This window comes from Brassica rapa, unplaced genomic scaffold, assembly GCF_000309985.2.
Source record: "Brassica rapa cultivar Chiifu-401-42 unplaced genomic scaffold, CAAS_Brap_v3.01 Scaffold1075, whole genome shotgun sequence".
NCBI lineage: Eukaryota > Viridiplantae > Streptophyta > Magnoliopsida > Brassicales > Brassicaceae > Brassica > Brassica rapa.
In genome coordinates this window covers 1-19,880 of record NW_022611009.1, presented here as the reverse complement: position 1 = coordinate 19,880, position 19,880 = coordinate 1, and the positions used below count along the sequence as shown (strand labels likewise).

The 19,880-nt window shown below is 39.3% G+C and overlaps 5 protein-coding genes across 5 annotated transcripts; 1 reads left to right on the top strand and 4 right to left on the bottom strand.

The window, feature by feature from the left end:
* Positions 1–90: 90 nt before the first annotated feature.
* LOC103847894 (trafficking protein particle complex subunit 8-like) lies at positions 91–7,775 on the bottom strand. Its single transcript, XM_033283656.1, has 28 exons — positions 7,613–7,775; positions 7,433–7,527; positions 7,189–7,288; positions 6,989–7,093; positions 6,715–6,877; positions 6,493–6,613; positions 6,330–6,389; positions 6,157–6,237; positions 5,939–6,033; positions 5,703–5,853; positions 5,418–5,504; positions 5,133–5,252; positions 4,940–5,068; positions 4,760–4,857; positions 4,549–4,672; positions 4,299–4,406; positions 3,907–4,048; positions 3,385–3,492; positions 3,230–3,287; positions 3,060–3,135; positions 2,558–2,743; positions 2,370–2,480; positions 2,014–2,163; positions 1,767–1,925; positions 1,428–1,661; positions 1,170–1,340; positions 902–1,014; positions 91–821 (listed from the first exon to the last, which is right to left on the bottom strand). Exons 1-28 carry the CDS (start codon positions 7,773–7,775, stop codon positions 311–313), a joined length of 3,819 nt encoding a protein of 1,272 aa, XP_033139547.1. The 3' UTR covers positions 91–310.
* On the top strand, positions 7,775–12,541 carry LOC117131603 (conserved oligomeric Golgi complex subunit 1-like). Its single transcript, XM_033283658.1, has 6 exons — positions 7,775–10,690; positions 10,829–11,014; positions 11,221–11,504; positions 11,633–11,812; positions 11,891–12,068; positions 12,157–12,541. The coding sequence occupies exons 1-6, from the start codon at positions 8,504–8,506 to the stop codon at positions 12,304–12,306; spliced, it is 3,165 nt and encodes a 1,054-aa protein (XP_033139549.1). The 5' UTR covers positions 7,775–8,503; the 3' UTR covers positions 12,307–12,541.
* LOC117131605 (ubiquitin carboxyl-terminal hydrolase) lies at positions 12,406–14,189 on the bottom strand. Its single transcript, XM_033283660.1, has 4 exons — positions 13,844–14,189; positions 13,589–13,682; positions 13,408–13,510; positions 12,406–13,327 (listed from the first exon to the last, which is right to left on the bottom strand). The coding sequence occupies exons 1-4, from the start codon at positions 13,872–13,874 to the stop codon at positions 12,542–12,544; spliced, it is 1,014 nt and encodes a 337-aa protein (XP_033139551.1). The 5' UTR covers positions 13,875–14,189; the 3' UTR covers positions 12,406–12,541.
* Positions 14,190–14,449: 260 nt separating this feature from the next.
* Positions 14,450–16,137, bottom strand: LOC117131610. The gene is made up of 2 exons (XM_033283666.1): positions 15,324–16,137; positions 14,450–15,255 (listed from the first exon to the last, which is right to left on the bottom strand). Exons 1-2 carry the CDS (start codon positions 15,439–15,441, stop codon positions 14,639–14,641), a joined length of 735 nt encoding a protein of 244 aa, XP_033139557.1. The 5' UTR covers positions 15,442–16,137; the 3' UTR covers positions 14,450–14,638.
* Positions 16,138–16,390: 253 nt separating this feature from the next.
* On the bottom strand, positions 16,391–17,668 carry LOC117131607. The gene is made up of 2 exons (XM_033283662.1): positions 17,409–17,668; positions 16,391–17,256 (listed from the first exon to the last, which is right to left on the bottom strand). The coding sequence occupies exons 1-2, from the start codon at positions 17,635–17,637 to the stop codon at positions 16,553–16,555; spliced, it is 933 nt and encodes a 310-aa protein (XP_033139553.1). The 5' UTR covers positions 17,638–17,668; the 3' UTR covers positions 16,391–16,552.
* Between the last annotated feature and the right edge of the window lie 2,212 nt (positions 17,669–19,880).

The following is a 19,880-nucleotide window of genomic DNA, read 5'->3' as shown; positions in this document are numbered from 1 at the left end:
GAACTTGAGAATGTCGAGGAACCCATTTTTTTACTGAATATTAATAATTTCATATTAATATTATTGGAATCAAACAGAAGGTATAAATGATTGGAAGTAAATAAAATGATAATATCTATAATCCTTTTATTCCACAAACAAAAGTAAAGCTGAGATCCACCTTTTTCAAATTTTGGTGTAATGTAAAATTAATCTTTCTCCTACCGAAAAAACATTTCTTGACAACAATTTGCTACAATCAAAATTGAAAACTCAGACGTAAACCATCAAAATGGATACACAGAATACAGAGAGAGAGAGCTATGAAAGTTCACTGAGACTGAAGAACAGTAAGGTAATAAGGATAGCCTTGGCATGTCCCTGATGATGCATCTTCACGCCCGGAAAGCTCCCAGGTAAGTTTATACGAAGAGAGATTGTAGATACCTGGAGCGAAAACCGATATCTGCAGCGGGATCTCCGTTGTTGACAATGGCTGGATTTCGACCTTTGTGGAACTTAAACCTGACCATATGAAAGGAGGTGAGCTTTCCATGGACGATGGAGGTTTCCCTGAACGGCTCCCCATGACATCTGAAGTCAGTTTCATTTCCTCTGTTATATCTGGCACGTAGCGCCACCCGGATTGGTTTCCAGCGGAAGGAGTTGGTGTTGCTACGTCTTGTACGGAATCAATGGTGTTGAAGCTCACAGATGATATTCCATCAGATGTGTTTCTGATTACTAATTTTAGTTGAATTTCACACAAGGAGGTCGAGAAGTCGTGGTATATGGCTTGGGGACCGTCTAGGGACCACGATAGCGGGTTTGAGCTCCTGATTCTGTAATCGAATGATTACACGTTAGTTAAAAATAGGTTTCAAAGCTGAAGAAAATATACTGTTACGTGAATACTCTTTACCTATTGTGACATGAATGGTGAGACAGAATCTTTGGTATATCTGCCACTCCTGATGAATTGCTGGATTTTGCTGGGTGAGAGATTAGAATGAAGTCAACGGTATTGGTACTTAACTGTTTCAATCATACAAACACGAGTTCATTATGGTTTCTGATGATAGAAAGTTACCAGTGATGATGCTATGTTTAAGAGAAAATGAATGTTCCCTTGAAAAAACATCTCTACCGCATAAGATATATATATGTCCCTGAAAGAGGATTTCGCTTACCTGATCTGAGGTTTCTTGACATGACCTTTCACTTTCATGGAAGCTTGCTAAAGGTGAGTTAACGATATCAAAAAGTTTTTCGTCGTCATCCTGAGCAAACAGTTTTACGTCGGTTTGGCTGGGAGGAATGGACATGGTTTTCTCTTCTTCAGTCGCTGATCTTCTGTTATCCTGAAATTTAAACAATATTCTAATTTCAGACATGGAAAAGAGAAAGACCAACTAGCTACTAAATGAACATTTTAAGCTAATAGCGACCTTAATCATGAAGTGACATGATAAAGCTTGCCCGGGAAGCAGAGACTTGGAAGGTAAGATTGTATCAACACGCTCAAGTAAGGAGATACCCCACCGACACCCAACTGTTGACAACTGATGAATTTGGAAAGAATCTGAATTCGCACGGTTCAGTATATCCATACGCACAAGACATTCTTGCAACTTTGATGGAGAGGGAGTGATTTCGAACGAGGTCTCTAGAGATGGCAAAACCTATATAAAAATGTACGATATAGAAATGGTTCAGATTGGTTGGTCAATGCAAATATTGCCTATAACATAATGAAGGTAGAAACAACCAGCCTAGAGATTCATCACCTTTAAATTATAATGCATCCTTAGGGTGCGATACTTCATGATGCTTGATACATTTTCCATCTCATAGTATATTGTGAAATACAAAGATATCGTTCCTGGGATGGCAGCTCGAAGCCAGAGAGGCCACCTCAAAGATTTATCTCCTTGCAGTGACACATCCTGAAAAAGAGCAACATTCAGAACCATGTTAGAATAACCTGACATGCACATTTACCTGGAGGCTTGAATAAAAAGGTTAGCCACGGACCTTTGGAAATGAAAATACACTACTTGTTTCACTCTTCACAAAATTTTGTTCATGGCCCTTCTTTAAGCAATCTGGAAACTCCGTTGTCACCTCTTCTTCATGATTTCCAGGATTTACAAATCTTGGATGGCTAATCTTCATTTTAAGATTCTACAAGGACAGACAGACTTTTAAAGCTCAAAAATAATCCAGAGAATAGCTTAGTGCATCACAATATTCGGTAATCAAGCAAGAATAAGTAGATAAGCCAGACAATGACAAACTAAATTAATACACAATAACAGAACAAAAATAAATTTTACTGGCTAAACGGTAGAGAATATGAATGATAAGGGTTGATCATAAACGAAAACTACCTTTATCGGGAATTCCGACTTGTTTTTTAACTCTAAAACAAGATAACGTAGATCTCCAGCATACAATTTCTCAGGCAGATGATCAATTGAACCCAAAAGCCTGGGTAGACTCTGCACAGTCAAAATTTCATTATGTTAGACGTCGTAGCAAATCTTACAAAATTAAACCGTAGAGGAAAAGTTTGCACCTTGATGACCAAAAATTTCAAGGCATCAGTGGGAGTAAGTTTGTTTTTCCGTCTTCCCTTGTTAGTTTTTGCCTTTCCAGGGGCAGATTGGAAGTAATGCACACCTACAACAGAACCAGACAACCTCCACCTTACACCGACAATTTTGAGGATACCTTCTTCACTGGGGGTAACCGTGAGTCTCACCTAGAAGAAAAAAGTTATGACAATAAGTCAAACGTAAACAGCAGCTGATAAAACCATCAGAGATTCACCAAAGGATACAGTAAGCAAACGGAAGATATAATAGTCAGAAGTTAAAAAGGACCAAGGCAATTCAAAACTGTGACTACAATCAAGGTTAGTAGCAATGAGGTAAAGCCAGCAATCACAAGTGAAACATCAAAAAAAATTAAACGTGTTTCTCTATATATACACAAGAAGATGAATAATGTCAGATATAGAAAGAGTAAAAATATTAAAACGTGTCAATCGATCTATGTTTTCAGTTTAGCAGACTCACCAGTTTTTTCTCGCCTCCGCCTAATGTTAAGTCCACTTCAGACAAAGTGAAAGAAGAAAAACCAGATGTTGTACCCCTGTAGTATTGTTGGTAAAGACGTTGCAGCTTAATCATTCAATTGTAGATCAACAAAGTTAAAAGAAACCTGAATGAAGAGATTAGCTGCTTACTGATTATGTTCTGCGGAACTCTCGGTCCCCAAGCTTATGCTACTTGGGTGTTTATCAACTTTACAAAGTCCAAACGTTTGAAATAAGTTTCACATCTATAAACCGAAGGACGTAGAACAATTCCAAAGTGAACATCAATATTATAAACAGCTTACCTTTTAGGTCATCAGAATTTGAGGTAAGTTCACAGATGAGAGATACGCTTGTTATAGAAGTAGAGATTAGCAAGGGATTCCTAAACTCCAGATCCACTTTCACTGACTCTGATAACAAAGAAGTACAAGTAAAAATCCACAATTACAAACATTTTCAAACATACTACAGCAGAATATCATGTCCTCCTCAACAATATGGCCTGAATTTATTGACAAACTAAGAAATCCCTCTTCCTTGGCAGAGGCACAACTGATAACATTTACAGATGCTATGATATGACTAATGAGGAAATCTTATACTCCGTGCAGAATTATCACAGCTGGGCGTTCCAAAAATATACATTTTTTCAACATCAAAGCATGTCTAGATCAAATTGAAATGTCCTCCTGCTGGTACGATAAGGTAGACCAGATTTTGCGTATTAGTGTGCATAAGTTAAGTGCAGGATAATGAAGAAGCTCCATGATTCAGGTAAACATCGAATGCAGCTAACAACATTAATGAAAAAGATGTAAATTCACCTCCAGCCACACAAACATTGGATTCCTTGTATTTCTTTGGTAGTAGCTTTGACTGTAATTCCAGCCAGTTTGACTTGCCAGAATTTAATGATGGAATGATATCATCCTCCAGTGACTGCCAGATGCTCTCTTGTACAAGAACCTGACCATGACACGTAAATAATATTAGTAAACAACAGATGCAAATTCACCAATAATGAAAAAGAAAAAATTCAGGGATGCACAAATATTATTTATTTGCAAGTATTATTTGCATTAATCCAAAAAAAATTAACCAGAAATACTGATATCAGTTATGCTGTTCATAATGAAGTAAAAAGGCAAAACATCCGAGGAAGATTATGATGGGTACCAATATGTACATTCTTCCAAAGAGTGAGTATGCAACTTACAGAAGCTTGAGATGCATAAGTGCGATGGTCTTCATATATAACTTGAAGAGACGACATATTAATAAATGGTAGTTGAAGTCCCACCACCTCGTGCTTCATTCCAGTTTTCTTCAGAATGACAAAAAGTAAGAAGTTATTTTGTATAGTCAAAGAACAAAGAGTAGAGACCAGGGGTAACTATTGGAAGCACTCTATTATTCTCTGTGCAGCTTCAGTAAAGCGTATAAAACAGCAGGTATAAGCTAGGCACCTTAACAATCTCGAAAAAGTCTCTGAGAAAAATCTCTTGGGTTGCCTTGGATTGGTTGCCACAGTCCAGTACTTTGAGCATATTTCTAACTGCAACATCATGCATCCCAACAAGTGCGTACCACCTGAAAAGGTAATTTCATAGCAAGTCTTAGACCACAATTTCCTAAACATCACGCCTTAGACGTACATTCACAACGTTTAAAACTTACCGTCCAATATGAAAATGTACATGGTCTTTGATATGGCTCCATGTAGTTGATTCATAAACAGAGATTGCACTTCTATATGTACGAATTGCATGGCTAACCTGAAAAAACGCATAAAAACTGTATTCTTTAGATTGCAAAGCATGTACGAAGCTTGATCCCTTTCAACAAAATTACATGTACCTGATCACAGTTTTTATAGTGGTCTCCTGAGAGAACTAAGTGAAATCCATACTTGTTTAACATCGCGGGCTTAGTTAACACGAAGCAGTAAGAAGCTTGCTCTAACATGACTGCGGCGTGTAATGGTTCCTGAAAAAATAATAAAGTTAGAAATGGTATAAAGTGCATATGTTCTGAGGCATAAAAGAAGCACCTCTCCACATATGCGGAAGTAAGCAGAAGCAGCTTCTTTGTACTGGTCTCCAGCTTTTAGCATCTCTGCCCACCAGAGCCCACATCTCGTAGCATTTTGAAATCCAGACCTCCCAAGTTTCTGCATGAGATTACAAGGACATGTTACAGCATGTACTACCGCGTCACTTGCTCAAGTTAACCCATTACTATTTCAGTTTCAAGTTTTGCTTATAATAAACACTAATTCAAGTAAGCGAGGGACATTCACTGAAAGAACTGTTTTAGGTGGGTTATAAAAACATACCAGATAAGTGCTGAATGCATTTTCCATGCAGTACTCAGCTTCCTTTTTTGACTGGTCTGAGATGAAATATGCAAGTCCCATCATTTCCTTCCCAAGCATACATGAGAAGATGAGTTATTGAAGCCACCACAAGTAACGAGCAATGGAAAATAAAGACCAAAACAATCGGCCTGATGGGCTAACCTATACTATATGTTAGATTAAATTATACAAAACGAGTATTGATTAAAAATAATGCCACCTGAATACCTACATAGAAACACAATCATAAAGCTGTGAAGCTACCTGAACACCAGCATAGTGCTTCCAAGCTTTATCGAGCTTGTAATCGGTTGATATTAAGCGATAGCTTGACAATGCAAGTTCATAATCATGCAACATGAAGGCGTAGTCACCCAAAATTCTAATTTGAGATTCAGTGGAGCTAAATGTATACCTTCAAAAATGAAAAAAAAAATAGTAAGAGCTTATGATGACGTCAAGGAAAACATTAAAGGAGCAAAAATTTCAAGAAAGCATACATAGAACCTTTGGTTGAATCCGGAACATCGTCTTTTCCTTTTCTCCACCATAAGTTTTTTATTTGGTTTCTAAGTCCTTTCCTTGTTGCAGAAATCTAGTGACACAGCAAAATGCAAACTAAATGATATGGAAAGAGAAAAAAAAAGAACAAAGTAAAGCATACAGAAAACGTAAAGCATGTTCCCACGATTAACTTTTTAGAAAATCTAAAGCTAACCTGTTGATTAAGATCTCGAACTTTCTGTTCCATGTAAGGAATTATATGCCTCGATGCAAACTCTTGCATCAGATCTTTGATCTACCTCGAATATACGAGGAGAACTAATAGTGTTGGTTAAAACATTCCAAAATATTCGAAAGGCGTGAATATCATCAGAAAGCGAATGTTACCTCCACGATATCGTCGCCAGTGAGAGCACATCCAAGTTTGTCGGCCGAAACACTTGATTTCTTTCAGAAAGAAAAAATAATTAAAATGTTGAACTTACAAAAACATGGATTGATATATGAATCATGAGCAATATGTTGGATAAAATACTGATGAGAGGCTTACAAATGAAGCCCATGGATTAGCCTGATGTTCCACGTTCCCCTCTTTAGATGAATTAGTGCAAAGTAAGTTGCACTCATTGTTTCCAAATGTACTTCTCATCTCAGACAGAACTTTAGACGTTCTACAGAAGAAATTACATCCCGTCAACTAAAGCCTTACATTTGACAGCCATATAGTTATAATGAGAATCATATAATATACTATGTAGTAAGGAACAGTTACCTCTCTGTTGTGGCATCCTGATTGTCATGCACCAACAGGTAATGCTTCAAAATCTTTGGGTCCATTACACCATCATTAAGCAAAGAAGGTAATCTATTGGTGTTGAAAAGATCTACAAATTTATTTACAGGTTGATCGTCTTTTGATGAAACGACCAAGAGACCTGAATAACACATTTAGAATTGTTCCGTACGCAACAGAAAAGTCTATTAGCAAACCTAGTTTAAAGCATGAAGCCAACAACAACAATTTTGGATTTTCTATAATGTCTTACAAGCCACAGGATGATCAAAAGCCTCATGGTCTGAAAAGGACAGTGTACGGATAAGTTCCTTATTGTAATACTGAAACCATGTGGGTGCAATTTCAGACTCTGGATCTGCAGTAACGGAAAGACATCAGCATTAGAAAAGCAACCCGGTATGATAAGAAAAAAATCTCTTAAAAGGCATAATATTGAATAGAGATACTTACTAGAGAGTATATCAGTAATTTGAGGAGGATCAGATTTCAAATCGTCAAAAACCTTCTCCCCAGCTTCAGTGATAACATGTTCTAGCCGTTGCTTTGCAACCTAGCCATTAAGTAAACATAATCAATTTTGAAGCTCAACCAAAGATGCAGAATGGAGGAGCCTTCTAATACAACCATACACCTAACACAAAACAATCCTCTTCCACGTTGCGTTCTAGGTAAGAAAGCAAGAAGCTTTACATACCTCCACGTTTGGTTGTTTGATATCTGAGGCATTAAACAATCTGAGCGTAAACTTCTTCAGCCGATAAAGCTGATCGCCTGAGGTCCTAACAGGAACTGCACAAGAAATCAAAACCTCGGTTTAAACGGTTGGTGAAGTAAACCTTTGAAAACGAATAAAAGAATCAAAGTCTATCATCACCATCGATATTACTGAAGTTGCAGAATGGCTTCAGCGTTTCCACAAAGGATAGTCCATTCTTGAGGAAAGTCTCTTCAACAAGAGGCGTGCAGAGTACCATGACAACTGGACTGATCTCTTCCAAGAGCATTTTCCCAAGCGATGAGTTCACCGGCTCCACCATTCTCTCAAAATCTCTTCACTGTAAGTCAAAATTCACTCCAATCCGATGTCGGATCGGGTAGATTTCGGAGACGGTGGGAAGCAATACTTAGAGATCTCCTCTCTTCGAGCCAATCAGAGCTAAAACGCCGTCGTCGGCAGCCGCCGGAGTTGATGGAGATAGATAGGTTTGAAGATCTATGTAAATGACGGAATGTGAAATACGGGGAGATGCAACGTTTATGATACAGTAAAACGAAATACCGTATCAGTTTACGGTGGAAATCACCGGAGATGGAGGGATCGTGATCGGCGAAGAGATGCAGGCAAAAGTCTATTGGAGAAGAAGAACAATAACAATTTCATCCATTAATTTATTTATTTAATTTATCTAATTGCCCCTTTATTATGGTAAACATTACAATAGTCCCCAGATTTAATGATCCTTGCTATGACTTACCAAACCGGACCGGTTAGCTTCCGATTAGAATTCTTCTACTGCGAAACCCAAACCGGGGTAAATATGTAATTTGTTAAAACGCTTAATCTCTCGTCGTGTTCGTTCCACAGCAATGGCAGAAACTCAGTGCACAGAAACTACAAAACTAGATCTTGATTCCGGGAATCTACTTCAGAATCCGAGCAAAAGCATCTCTAGATCCGATCAGATCCGCTCCGTTTCTCTCCTCCTTCAACTCAGTGGAATGCATTGCTAGAATCTAGAGAGAACACGCCGGAGAAAAACAAACCATGAGAATGTCATCGGCTTCTGCCGCCGTTTCGCTCGGAAGCAGCGGTCAAAGAGACGCTGAGTCCCTCCTCCGCACCAAACCGATGTCGGAGATCCGTAGCGTTGAGTCGGCGACTAGGAAGAACATCGAGGACAAGAAGGAGGAGCTCCGGCAACTCGTCGGGACTCGGTACCGAGATCTAATCGACTCGGCTGACTCGATCGTTCACATGAAGTCGCTCTGCGAGTCGATCTCGGCGAACATCAGCTCGATCCACGGCAACATTCGATCGCTCTCCTCCTCGTCGGAAGCGAAAACCCCCGCGCTCGCTATCACTGACCCGGCCCGAGTCAATGTGTATGGGATCGCGTGTCGGGTCAAGTATCTGGTGGATACTCCGGAGAATATATGGGGCTGCCTCGACGAGTCCATGTTTCTAGAAGCTGCTGGGAGGTACATGCGTGCTCAGCACGTGCAGCAGAGACTTGTTAAGTTGGAGGAGGTGGATCAGAGTAAACTGTTGGCTAATTTTCCGTTGCTTGAGCATCAGTGGCAGATAGTGGAGGGCTTCAAGGCTCAGATTTCTCAGAGGAGCCACGAACGGCTTCTTGATCCGGGTTTGGGGTTGGGGGATTACGTGGACGCGTTAACTGCTGTAGCAGTGGTTGATGAGCTTGATCCGAAGGAGGTTCTTGAGTTGTTTCTCGACTCGAGGAAGACTTGGGTTCTGCAAAAGTTGAATGCTTGTAGTGGTGATGATGCTGGGAGTGTTGTTTCGGTGTTTTGTGATGTGTTGAGTGTGGTTCAGGTTACTGTGGGACAAGTTGGTGAGCTTTTTTTGCAAGCGTTGACTGATATGCCTCTGTTTTATAAGACGATTTTGAGTACACCTCCGGCTTCTCAGCTGTTTGGTGGGATTCCGAATCCGAAAGAGGAGGTTGCGTTGTGGAAATTGTTTAGAGATAATTTGGAATCTGTTATGGTTATTTTTGAGAAAGTTGATATTTCTAAGGCGTGTCTGGCATGGTTGAGGGAATGCGGTGGACATATTGTTGGTAAGGTTAGTGGGAAGCGTTTGATTGAAGCTATTGTTACTGGTGCAGAGCTTGGATCAGCGGAAAAGTTGATAAGGGAGACCATGGATAGTAAAGAGGTATTGAGTGGTAGTTTAGATTGGCTTAAAAGTGTTTTTGGGTCTGAGATAGAGCTACCTTGGAATAGAATCCGGGAGCTTGTTCTGGACGACGATTTGAACCTGTGGGATGAAATATTTGAGGAGGCCTTTGTGGAAAGAATGAAATGCATTATTGACTCTAGATTTGAGGAATTGGCTAAAGCTGTCAATGTGGCAGAGTCGGTTCGTGCTTTTAGCGAGATCACTGATGAGAAGATCAACTTCCAAGCATACTTAAACAGACCTTCTACAGGTGGTGGTGTCTGGTTCATCGAGCCTAACGCTAGGAAACCTGGTTTTATTGCCGGAAACAAAACGTCACCTGAAGAAAGCGACTTCCAAAGTTGTCTAACGGCGTACTTTGGTCCTGAAGTTAGCCAAATCAGAGATGCAGTTGATCACCGCTGCCAGAATGTTTTAGAAGACCTCCTAAGCTTCTTTGATTCAGAAAAGGCAGGTCCGAGGTTAAAGGATCTTGCTCCATACGTGCAGAATAAATGTTATGACAGTGTCTCAGCAATTCTCGCAGATGTGGATAAGGAACTCGAATCTCTCTGTGCTGCCATGAAGAAAGGGAACAACGACAGCGAAGCAATTCCACCTGCTATAATAATTGAGAAATCTCTTTTTATGGGACGCCTCTTGTTTGCATTGCTGAACCACTCGAAACACGTTCCCTTGATTCTCGGTTCTCCAAGATTGTGGTGTAGAGAAACTATGAATGCAGTTTCTGATAAGTTGTCATCCTTGTTGAGGCAACCAAGATTTGGCTCGAATACTCCAGGTGCTGCTGACAGCCCGGGAAAGCAGTTGCATGCCGATCTTAGGAAGCAGAGTTCGTTAGCTGTTGCCGCGCTACTTAAGGCAGATGAGAAGACAAGTCCGAAATTTGAAGAGCTTAATAAAACTATGCGTGATCTGTGCATTAAGGCTCATACATTGTGGATACAGTGGTTATCGGAAGAGCTCTCCGCTATTTTCTTGCGTGATCTTACGATTGACGATGGACTGTCTGCTACAACTCCTTTAAGGGTAACTAAAAACGATCCTTATCCTTTCTTCTTAGCTGTTTTGCATTGATATTAGATATTCTGAAAAATGTACATAGTTAGTTAGTTGTTCACTCTCTTTGTTTTTGGAAATTACTGACTCTTTGAAGTGATAATGCAGGGGTGGGAAGAGACAATAGTCAAGGAAGAGCAGGGCGAGAGTGAGTTGAAGATATCACTTCCGTCCTTGCCTTCGCTCTATATAATTTCATTTCTTTGTCGAGCATCAGAAGAGATCCATCGAATTGGAGGCCATGTACTGGATAAGTCAATTTTGCAAAAGTTTGCTTCAAGCCTGTTGGAGAAGGTGCGTTGTCTCTGTTTACTTCCTTTTCCTATGATTATTTTCTACATGCTGCAGAAATGTTTCTGCCAAGGGAACGATTTTCTCTTCAAAATGTTCGTTATAATTATTCTCCTATACACACTTATTCACTTTCATCAGTAAATATCTCCAAGCTAGTGATTGCTTATAAAATGATTTTTTTTTTCAATTTCTCTTGTACAACGCAGATCATCATTATTTATGAGGATTTCTTATCTGCCAGGGAGGCCAACGAACCCCAAATTTCAGAGAAGGGGGTTTTACAAATTTTACTGGATTTGAGATTTGCATCGGACATTCTTTCTGGGGGTGATACAAGCACCAATGTGGAGATACAACCAAAGATCACAATGAACAGATCAGCTTTCAGGCGAAAGCAGGGCCAACAGCAAACAAAGTCAGTCAACAGAGGTCGCATTGATGGAGTAATCTCCCAACTGACCCAAAAGTTGGATCCTATAGACTGGCTCACGTAAGGAACCTTATCCCTAAACTATGACCAAGCACATCTTTACTAACAAGTTCATGGGAATCATCTCATCTTATCGTTTATTGTCTCAATCATTCTCTGATGCTTGTGTTTTGAAATGTCTAAAAAAGGTACGAGCCTTATCTTTGGGAGAACGAAAAGCAGTCATACCTACGCCACGCAGTACTATTTGGATTCTTTGTGCAACTAAACCGAATGTACACAGATACTTCCCAGAAACTACCAAGTAACTCAGAGTCAAATATCATGCCATGCTCCACAGTTCCCCGCTTCAAATACCTTCCCATAAGGTAAGCTTTTCTTCTTCCACACCTGAAACTATTTGTAGCCTTGTGGGAAAAATGGTTTCTCATATCCGGTTAATTCAGCGCTCCGGCTCTGTCCTCTAGAAGTACAAATAAGGTCTCCACTCCAGTTACATCAAATGAAAGTTCGTCAAGAAACTCATGGAATGCATTTACAAATGGCGAGCTTTCTCAAACAAGTGATTTGGAAGATGACTCCAGTTTCGGCGTGGCTTCCCCGTTCTTAAAGTCTTTCATGCAGGTACAGTCTAGTCTCCTCGGTTGATCAGTGGCTCAATATTTTTTCATAATCTGTTCAATATCGTAAGATCATGTAATATATGTTTCAGGCTGGTAGTAGATTTGGGTCAATACTAAGTGACGGACAAGTTGGAATATTCAAGGATAGATCAGCAGCCGCTATGTCGACATTTGGGGATATAATACCATCTCAAGCAGCCGGTTTACTCTCTTCTTTCACAACCACCAGGTACGAGTGATGATATGACGATCTTCGGTTTTGTGAGTCTAAACCGATGATGATTGCAGCAGTTGAGATATCTGCCATTATAGAAGTTTTTACATTAAAGAAGAGAACAAGTTTTGTAACTCTGTTTGATTTATTGTTTCATGTAATTAAGAGATTTGGTTCTACAAAAATCCTCAGACTGAATACAATCAAACCCTCATACATATAAAGTTTTAATATCATTGCAAAAAAAACTGATTAAGGTATTAACGTCTAGCTTTCTCAATGAGAGGCTTGAGCTTCTTCTTGTCTGCAAGAATCTTGAGGAAGTTGAAGAGGAAAGGGACATAGTTATGTTTCCTCCTCAAGTTCTCTTTCTTCCAGTTCTTGGCCCTCTCTTCCTCCATTACAATCTTCTGCGACACTGTCTCGATCCCGACGTTGACTTCAGAAAGAGACTTATCCAGAGCCTCGTAGCTGCTCTTCTCAGTGTACTTATCAGCTTGCAGTGCACCCACCTGCTGCAAAATCCTCTCCCGCTTCATCTGATACTCTTTCAGCTCAGCTCGGTACATCTCTTTCCTGTTCTTAACCACAGCCAAGAGACTAAACCGAATCTCGTTCTGGAGATACCGGTCAATCCTCTCTTGCACCACAGGTTGGACCATTTTGAGCCACTCGATTCCGTCTGGCTCACCGAGACATTGTCCAAGGCTGATGGGTCCTTCTTTAAGACCATCGAGCTCGTATAAGATACCATCGACGGGTAAGTAGCTGATGTAATGATACACATCATCATCTTCCTCTTCCTTTTTCTTCCTCCGAGCAGCTATCTCATCCTCGTCCGTGGTGGTGGAAGATGAGTCAGGCCTAGCAAAGGTGTTGTGAGCTGCACGTATCGCCTCGTTGTTGCTGATGGCTAAACCTTTGAGCTCAGGTGGGAAGTCTTTAGCGAACTCTTTCAGTTCAGACAGTTCAGAACCGATCTCGATACCCGAAGAGTTCATGAGGACAGACAGTAAGGCTTGTGTAGCACAAGCATTGTTGATTATCTACAAGAGAACACACATAGAGTTATAACATTCCCAAAGAGTTGAAAAAAAAAACTAAATGTGGGGGGAGAGAGTGGGACCTGGCTGGCAAAGAAGAAGTTTGGGTTTGGTTCAGTGATGACAACACGAGACTCCTTTTCCTCAGGACGCCACTTGTAAAGCAATACCAATCCGTAAACAGGACTAAACAAAGAAGAACCCAACAGTATTATTGACTGAGTTTTGTTGGAAACAAGAAGCAACAAAAGAGTGTGAACAAACCTTATTTCATCAAGAGAAGTAATGTCCAAGGAATACAACTCTTCAACCTGCACACCTTTCACTTGCATTTGTTGTATAATCTCCGTGAAAACACCTAAACATTATGAATAACAACAAACAATATAGCTTACACAGACACTATCTACTTAGTATATAACATGACCAATCCTTGATGTATATTTGAAGAAGCTGAGAACAATAAGGAGCTATTAGACAATAAACCCCAAATTGGATAGAAAAAAAAAAAAGATTTACCAGGATCAGATTCTACAGGGAGCCAAGACATGATTTCACGATGAACAAAATGAAAATGGGATTGAGAAATTGGAGATTATGATTTATATCTATCGAGATTCGCTAATCCCCCTTCTTCGAGCTCATCGTCTTCTCAAGGAGGTGTTGTTGAGTCAATCAAGAGTCTCTCCCTCTCTCTCTCTATACTGGTGTGGTCTCGACTCTCCTCGTCTTCTCGTATATAAACCGAGTCTAATCGAACCGAAGCATTAGATGAATTAAACCGGTATTGACTCAAAAATTTTATAACAAAAATAAGAAGCAAACCGAATCAGACCACACTTTAAATTTTATTAAGAACAATCAAACCGAACCGAGAACTGAATGTTCTCTCCCGTCTTTCTCAGCTACGAGTCAACAACGGTTTTCTCTAGACCAGAAGCTGGTGTTGTTACGCCTCATGCCTGAACCTATTAGTCATCACGGCTTACAGTTCCAACTCTTATGGTCTTGCGAATTGAACAGTTTAACCAACCAGTAATCAACTTAAATTTAATTTAGAAACCGTGTTTTCTTCTTGATTACGCAAAAATAAGACAGTCTCAAGCGTGGTTATAACGAGTAAAGAATCAACCACATCTCTTTCTTTACGCGTTTACTTTTTTACACAACACAAACAATGAAGATCTCAATTAAACTGTATTCACACATCATTACAATAGAGTTACACAATTCAAAGAATTTAGAAGCAGATTCAATCTGGCATTAACCAACAATCAAATACACACATTGCACACAATCAGAACCAAACCAAACTCAGCTCTCCTTTGCCAATGTATCAGCCTGATTAAACCGAGCAACGAGACTCTCCACAGGCACTTTAACAGCATCACTCCGCATACCAACATCCGAACAGAGACGTATAGCATTACTAGCCCAAGGACTAACCATACGCGCAACACACGCAGCCGCACTCACCGAGTTAGCCTGGCCGCTTCTCCCAAGCACATAGCTTCTCCCCACCACCAAACCCGTCTTACAGTACATCGCAAAATCCTCACAGTTATTCTCGAACACATGGTACTCACCAAACCCATTTCTCAGCAAAAGAAACTCCGCACGAGAGATCACTTCCTCCGAAGGATCCGAAGCCGCCGTCGTGCAGGTACCGCCTCGGAGCTTGGACATGAACAGAGCCGGAGAGACACTGTACTCGAAGCGAAGGAGATCTCCTCCGGAGAGAAAGCAATCGAGACAAGAAGAGATAACTCCATGCGTGTTGGATTGCTTTCCTCCACAGTTAGGACAAGGGTTGTCTCCTCCGTGATTGGTAATAGAGCTGACGATGAGCTTGTCCAAAAAAGTTCCCGTTCCGATTTCAAGACCGCCTCCACGTGTGAAATGAATGACCTTTCCGTCTCCTATGTAGATTCCTGTGAGATTGCAAACATAAAGTTTGGATCTTTGATAAACCCAGAAGAGAGAGAAGGAGATGGGTTACCGTGATGAGAATAGATATAAGCGTTACGCCATGAATAGATGTGGTCTCCTGGTTTCAGATCGTCTTTAGAGATCTTGTTGGAGAATAATCCTATCTTCTCTAGAAGAATGGATTCCATCTCTGGCTAGATCAATGGGGGTTCTCTAGAGTTTTTTCCAAGATTGTTGGTTTAAAAAAACCAAACCTTTAAAGTCAACTGGTTTTGTATTGGCTTAGCTGGATAAGGAAAAAGTCAAAAGGTCAAATTGAATTTAAGAATCAATTTATCCCCGGTAAAGGTGATTTGCATAAATATTTAGGAGAAACTCTAGAAATTAATAAACATTTATGATTTTGAGTTAGATAAATTATAAATTAATAATGCTATATAATTTTTTTATAAAGTTACATGAATATAAATTTATCTATAATTTCTCTTTGCAATTTAGTATTTTAATATTATTTTTACATCTAAAATACATTAATATTCTAGGATATATAATTTCAATACGTAAAATTTATCAAATAATCTAATTAAAAAAAAGATTTCAAATCTAAAAAGTTTGATTACTCTATAACATCTTGAAATTAAAATTTCTTTTTTTAAATAAAAACTGAAAATAAAATGTTTTACAAATATAATCTAAAATAAGTTTAAAAAAAATAATAATTATTTATAGTGTTTTTATTGTATAATAACAAAGAGAGAGTTCCACGATTCAGCAAAAGTAGAAGTAGCCGATTCTATGATCCACAATAACAACTTGGTGAGTTATTAGTTATTGATAACTCAGAAAAAGACACCAGTGCGTGTATATTCAGCCAGATAAACAAGGTGGTGAAGAAGATATAGAGACAAAAGCATGTTGTATTCTTGTGTGATTGTAATGGGTTATGATCAGAAAACCTTCTCGTGTGGACAGCTTTGTTTAGTTATTGTTTTACTGATGATGACTAGTGTAACACTAACACTAAATTCCAAATCAACCAAGGAGCCAAACTAATGGTAGGTAGGTGATCAAACACTATTCGTCATCCACTTGTGTTTGTTTATTGTTTTGTTTCAACATTCTTCCAAAGTAAACCAATACTTTGGAAACAACAATAATGTTATTTTCACATGATAAGTAGTGTCAAACACACATGGTTGCACGCATACAATGAAAACAGAAGCAAACAGTTAGTTACCATCAAACACTCACAATCACAATCACAATCACAATCATAATCACACCACAACAAGTGCTAAACTAGCTAGACTTCTTGTCGTCTCTTCTTTCGATAATCGCTATAAGCGTAACAAGGTCTTCCACAGGAACTTTGCTAGCATCACTTCTCACACCAATATCAGCACATAAACGACCATAGCAGTAGTTACCATACCCCGCCGCCAAAGTCACAACACCAACACCAGCAACCCCAGAAACAACCAACCTCGCAGCAGAGCCCACAGAAACACTCTTCACCGTCCCCCAAAGCGACAAAACACCACGCACCGCAGACCACGAGTTAGCCTGTCCACTACTCCCCAGCTTAGACAAAACAATCAAACCAGTTTTGCAATAGATCGCAAAGTCTTCACAGTTGTTCCTCAACAGATCATACGCACCAAACCCATTTTTATTAGACAAGAGGTGTCTCGCACGGTTAACGGTTTCATCAGAGGAGTCTGAAACCGCTGTTGTGCAGATACCGCCTCGCGGTTTAGCCATAAAGATGGGTCCAGAGACACCGTACTCGAAGAGATAGAGGTTTCCTCCGGCGAGGAAACAGTCGAGGCAAGAACAGATCACACCGTCGAGATTCGATTGGTCTCCGCAGTTAGGACAAGGGTTGTCACCTCCATGGTTTGGAACCGAACTAACGATGATGTTGTCTACGAAAGTCCCTGTCCTTGTCTCAAGACCACCTCCGCAAGTGAAATGTATGACGTCACCATTGCCTACATAGATTCCTACAAGTTGCAAACATAGAAAGGATCGTCATTTATTCTAAGACAGGAACATAAAAAGCTAAGATCCAGCGAGAATTGTCTGAACAGAAACTGAAGGAGTGTTAAATGCAATGTAGCTACATAGAGATAGATGGAAGGGAAAGAGACTGAACCGTGATGAGAGTATATGTAAGCCATACGCCATGAATAGATGTGATCTCCTGGTTTGAGTTCATCTCTTGAGATCTGTTGAGAGAGGAATCCCATCTTCTTGAGAGACACAGAAGAAATGTTAGAAGCGCCGCGAGACCAAGAAATGATTCTTTCCTCTTGTGTGAGGTTTTTCACTTTACTCTCTTTCCGGTTTACTACAAACCACGACTCTTGACTCTTGGTTTGCATTTCAATTTTCAGTGTTTTTTATTCGGGTAGTTTTCACTTTACTCTCTTTCCGGTTTATACTAGAAAACATGACTCTTGCCTCTTGGTTTACATGGGTTTAAACAAACGCCATTTTGTTAATTTTGTAGAAAATTATAGAATAATTTTGTTCCTCGTTAATTTTGATATTATTTTCAAAATTTTATTCCTACTCATTATTTTTTTATATATTCCTAATGTTCCTATGATTAGTTACCATTCAAAATTCAATATTATAAAATACAATATTCAAAAACAGAGAGATTTGTACTACGCGTCTACGCCCTGTAATGGTTAATTTTCCTTTTAGGATTTGGCAAGGCTTTAGCACGGAGTACCGAGTCACCTCTCCGACATAGTCTCAACGCCATATCTACTGCGCCTATTCCGAAGAGATAGATCAAAGCCCGGCTGCAAAAGAAAAAAAAAGGTTAGATGGAGGGAAAAAAACAATTCACAAATGGTTTGTAAAGAAGAAATAACAAACCTCTTAAGAACAAAAACATCAGTGATCTTTCCACATGAAGAAAAGCGGTTAGTCAAATCACTCTTAACAACATCTACATGGAGCGAAGGGTCATATCCAGTAACAGAAATGCCTCGGCTCCTGTAATTCAATAGTTAATTTGTCAGCAAATTACAAACAAACCCAATGTAAAGAGAAAAAAAGCATGAATATAAAATTTTACTTTTTTCTTTGGAAATGGGCAACATGCCTAGCAGCCAACTCAGCAGTACTCAAACCAGAACTAAGCTTGCTGAGTTCTGGCGGTAAAACTGTAGCAGATAAGATCCATCCTCCATATCGGTTCCATCAAGTGCCAATGCTTTTTCTTCTGCAGCTTCTCCGCGGAGAACAAAAACGGTAAAGCCGCCGCTAATTGCATTGCGAACTCTCGGAACTTGCACTTTTAAAATTTATCCACATGACCCAGACAGCTTAGACAATGATCTAACGAGGTCAAGGGGCTGAAGCGACGACATGTTGTACCCCTGAACCCCAATCCTCACCCTATCATCAGAAATAAATAATCAGAATAAATAATCAAAAATCAAATGTTGACACAGGCATAAGAAAGTTCACAAAAAAAAAAAGAGTCTAAGAAATTCCTTACTGGCTTTTGACAAAATCGTAGAACGATTTCATCACTTGAACATGGCTCTCACCAGGTAACTAATAAAATCGGTATAGCTCCAGAATCCATAAGAACACCTGTGACACTGACTTTCGTGTAGAGGGTGCTAAAACTGAATGAGTCACCAACATCGGTAAATAGGAGCTCAATTTTGCAGTGAAAGAAAATAGGAAAAGAAGGAAAAATAACTAATCGTAAGATGTTTTTTTGGCTATTCAAACAAAGAAGGATACGAGGGAAGTCATATAGCAATAGGAAAGTGAATCAAATGATCCAGAAGTGTCTATTCGAATCGGACATGAGATGAGTATTCGCTAGGATGATTGATATGCACAATCAATGCACAGTATTCTGTCACGGCAATGTCTTAGCTATTACAATACTCATTTTTTCTTGCTAAATTTTAAGAATCACTTCTTTTAGATCACTAGGAGAGGCGAAATTACTTTTCTCTAAAACGGCTAACATGTATAAAATAAATCAATATTGTATGAATTAATACATGTTCCAATATTATAATATTTTATGTATATGATGACGCATTCATGATTTCAAACAACTATTTTGATGCTAAGTATTAAATAATAAAGTTTTTGAAAAAATTGGTTTGCCAACATAATACTCCTTCCTCTTATCTCTAGATCTTCTTCTTCATATTGAATCCAAAGTAGTTTCGTTGGTGGCCAGAGTTCCATAACAATCGTAAATATTTGTTTCAAATATCCATGATCCCATATACCATCATCAAGTTTCTCTTTCAATCTGATACTAACAGAATTGTTATCAATTGAGACTTGATAATGGATTAAGCGAACCGATTCAAACTTGATTCACACAAGCCGCGTGAAGAGAACTCCACTAGAAAAAACTCAGACACATTCTTTGATGGACAAGCCAAAGACTTTGCCAAACAGACATCCTCTCGAAGAGATGATAGAGAGGAAAAAAATTGATGATGAAACATCAACAGAAACAAAATGAGGATGATCATGAACCAATGATTCGCACTTATAAACTAAAAGCTACAAAAGTAAAAGAAGAATACCAACAGTTGCGTAAAAGAGAGTGGTTCTTAACAAAAGGTGAAAC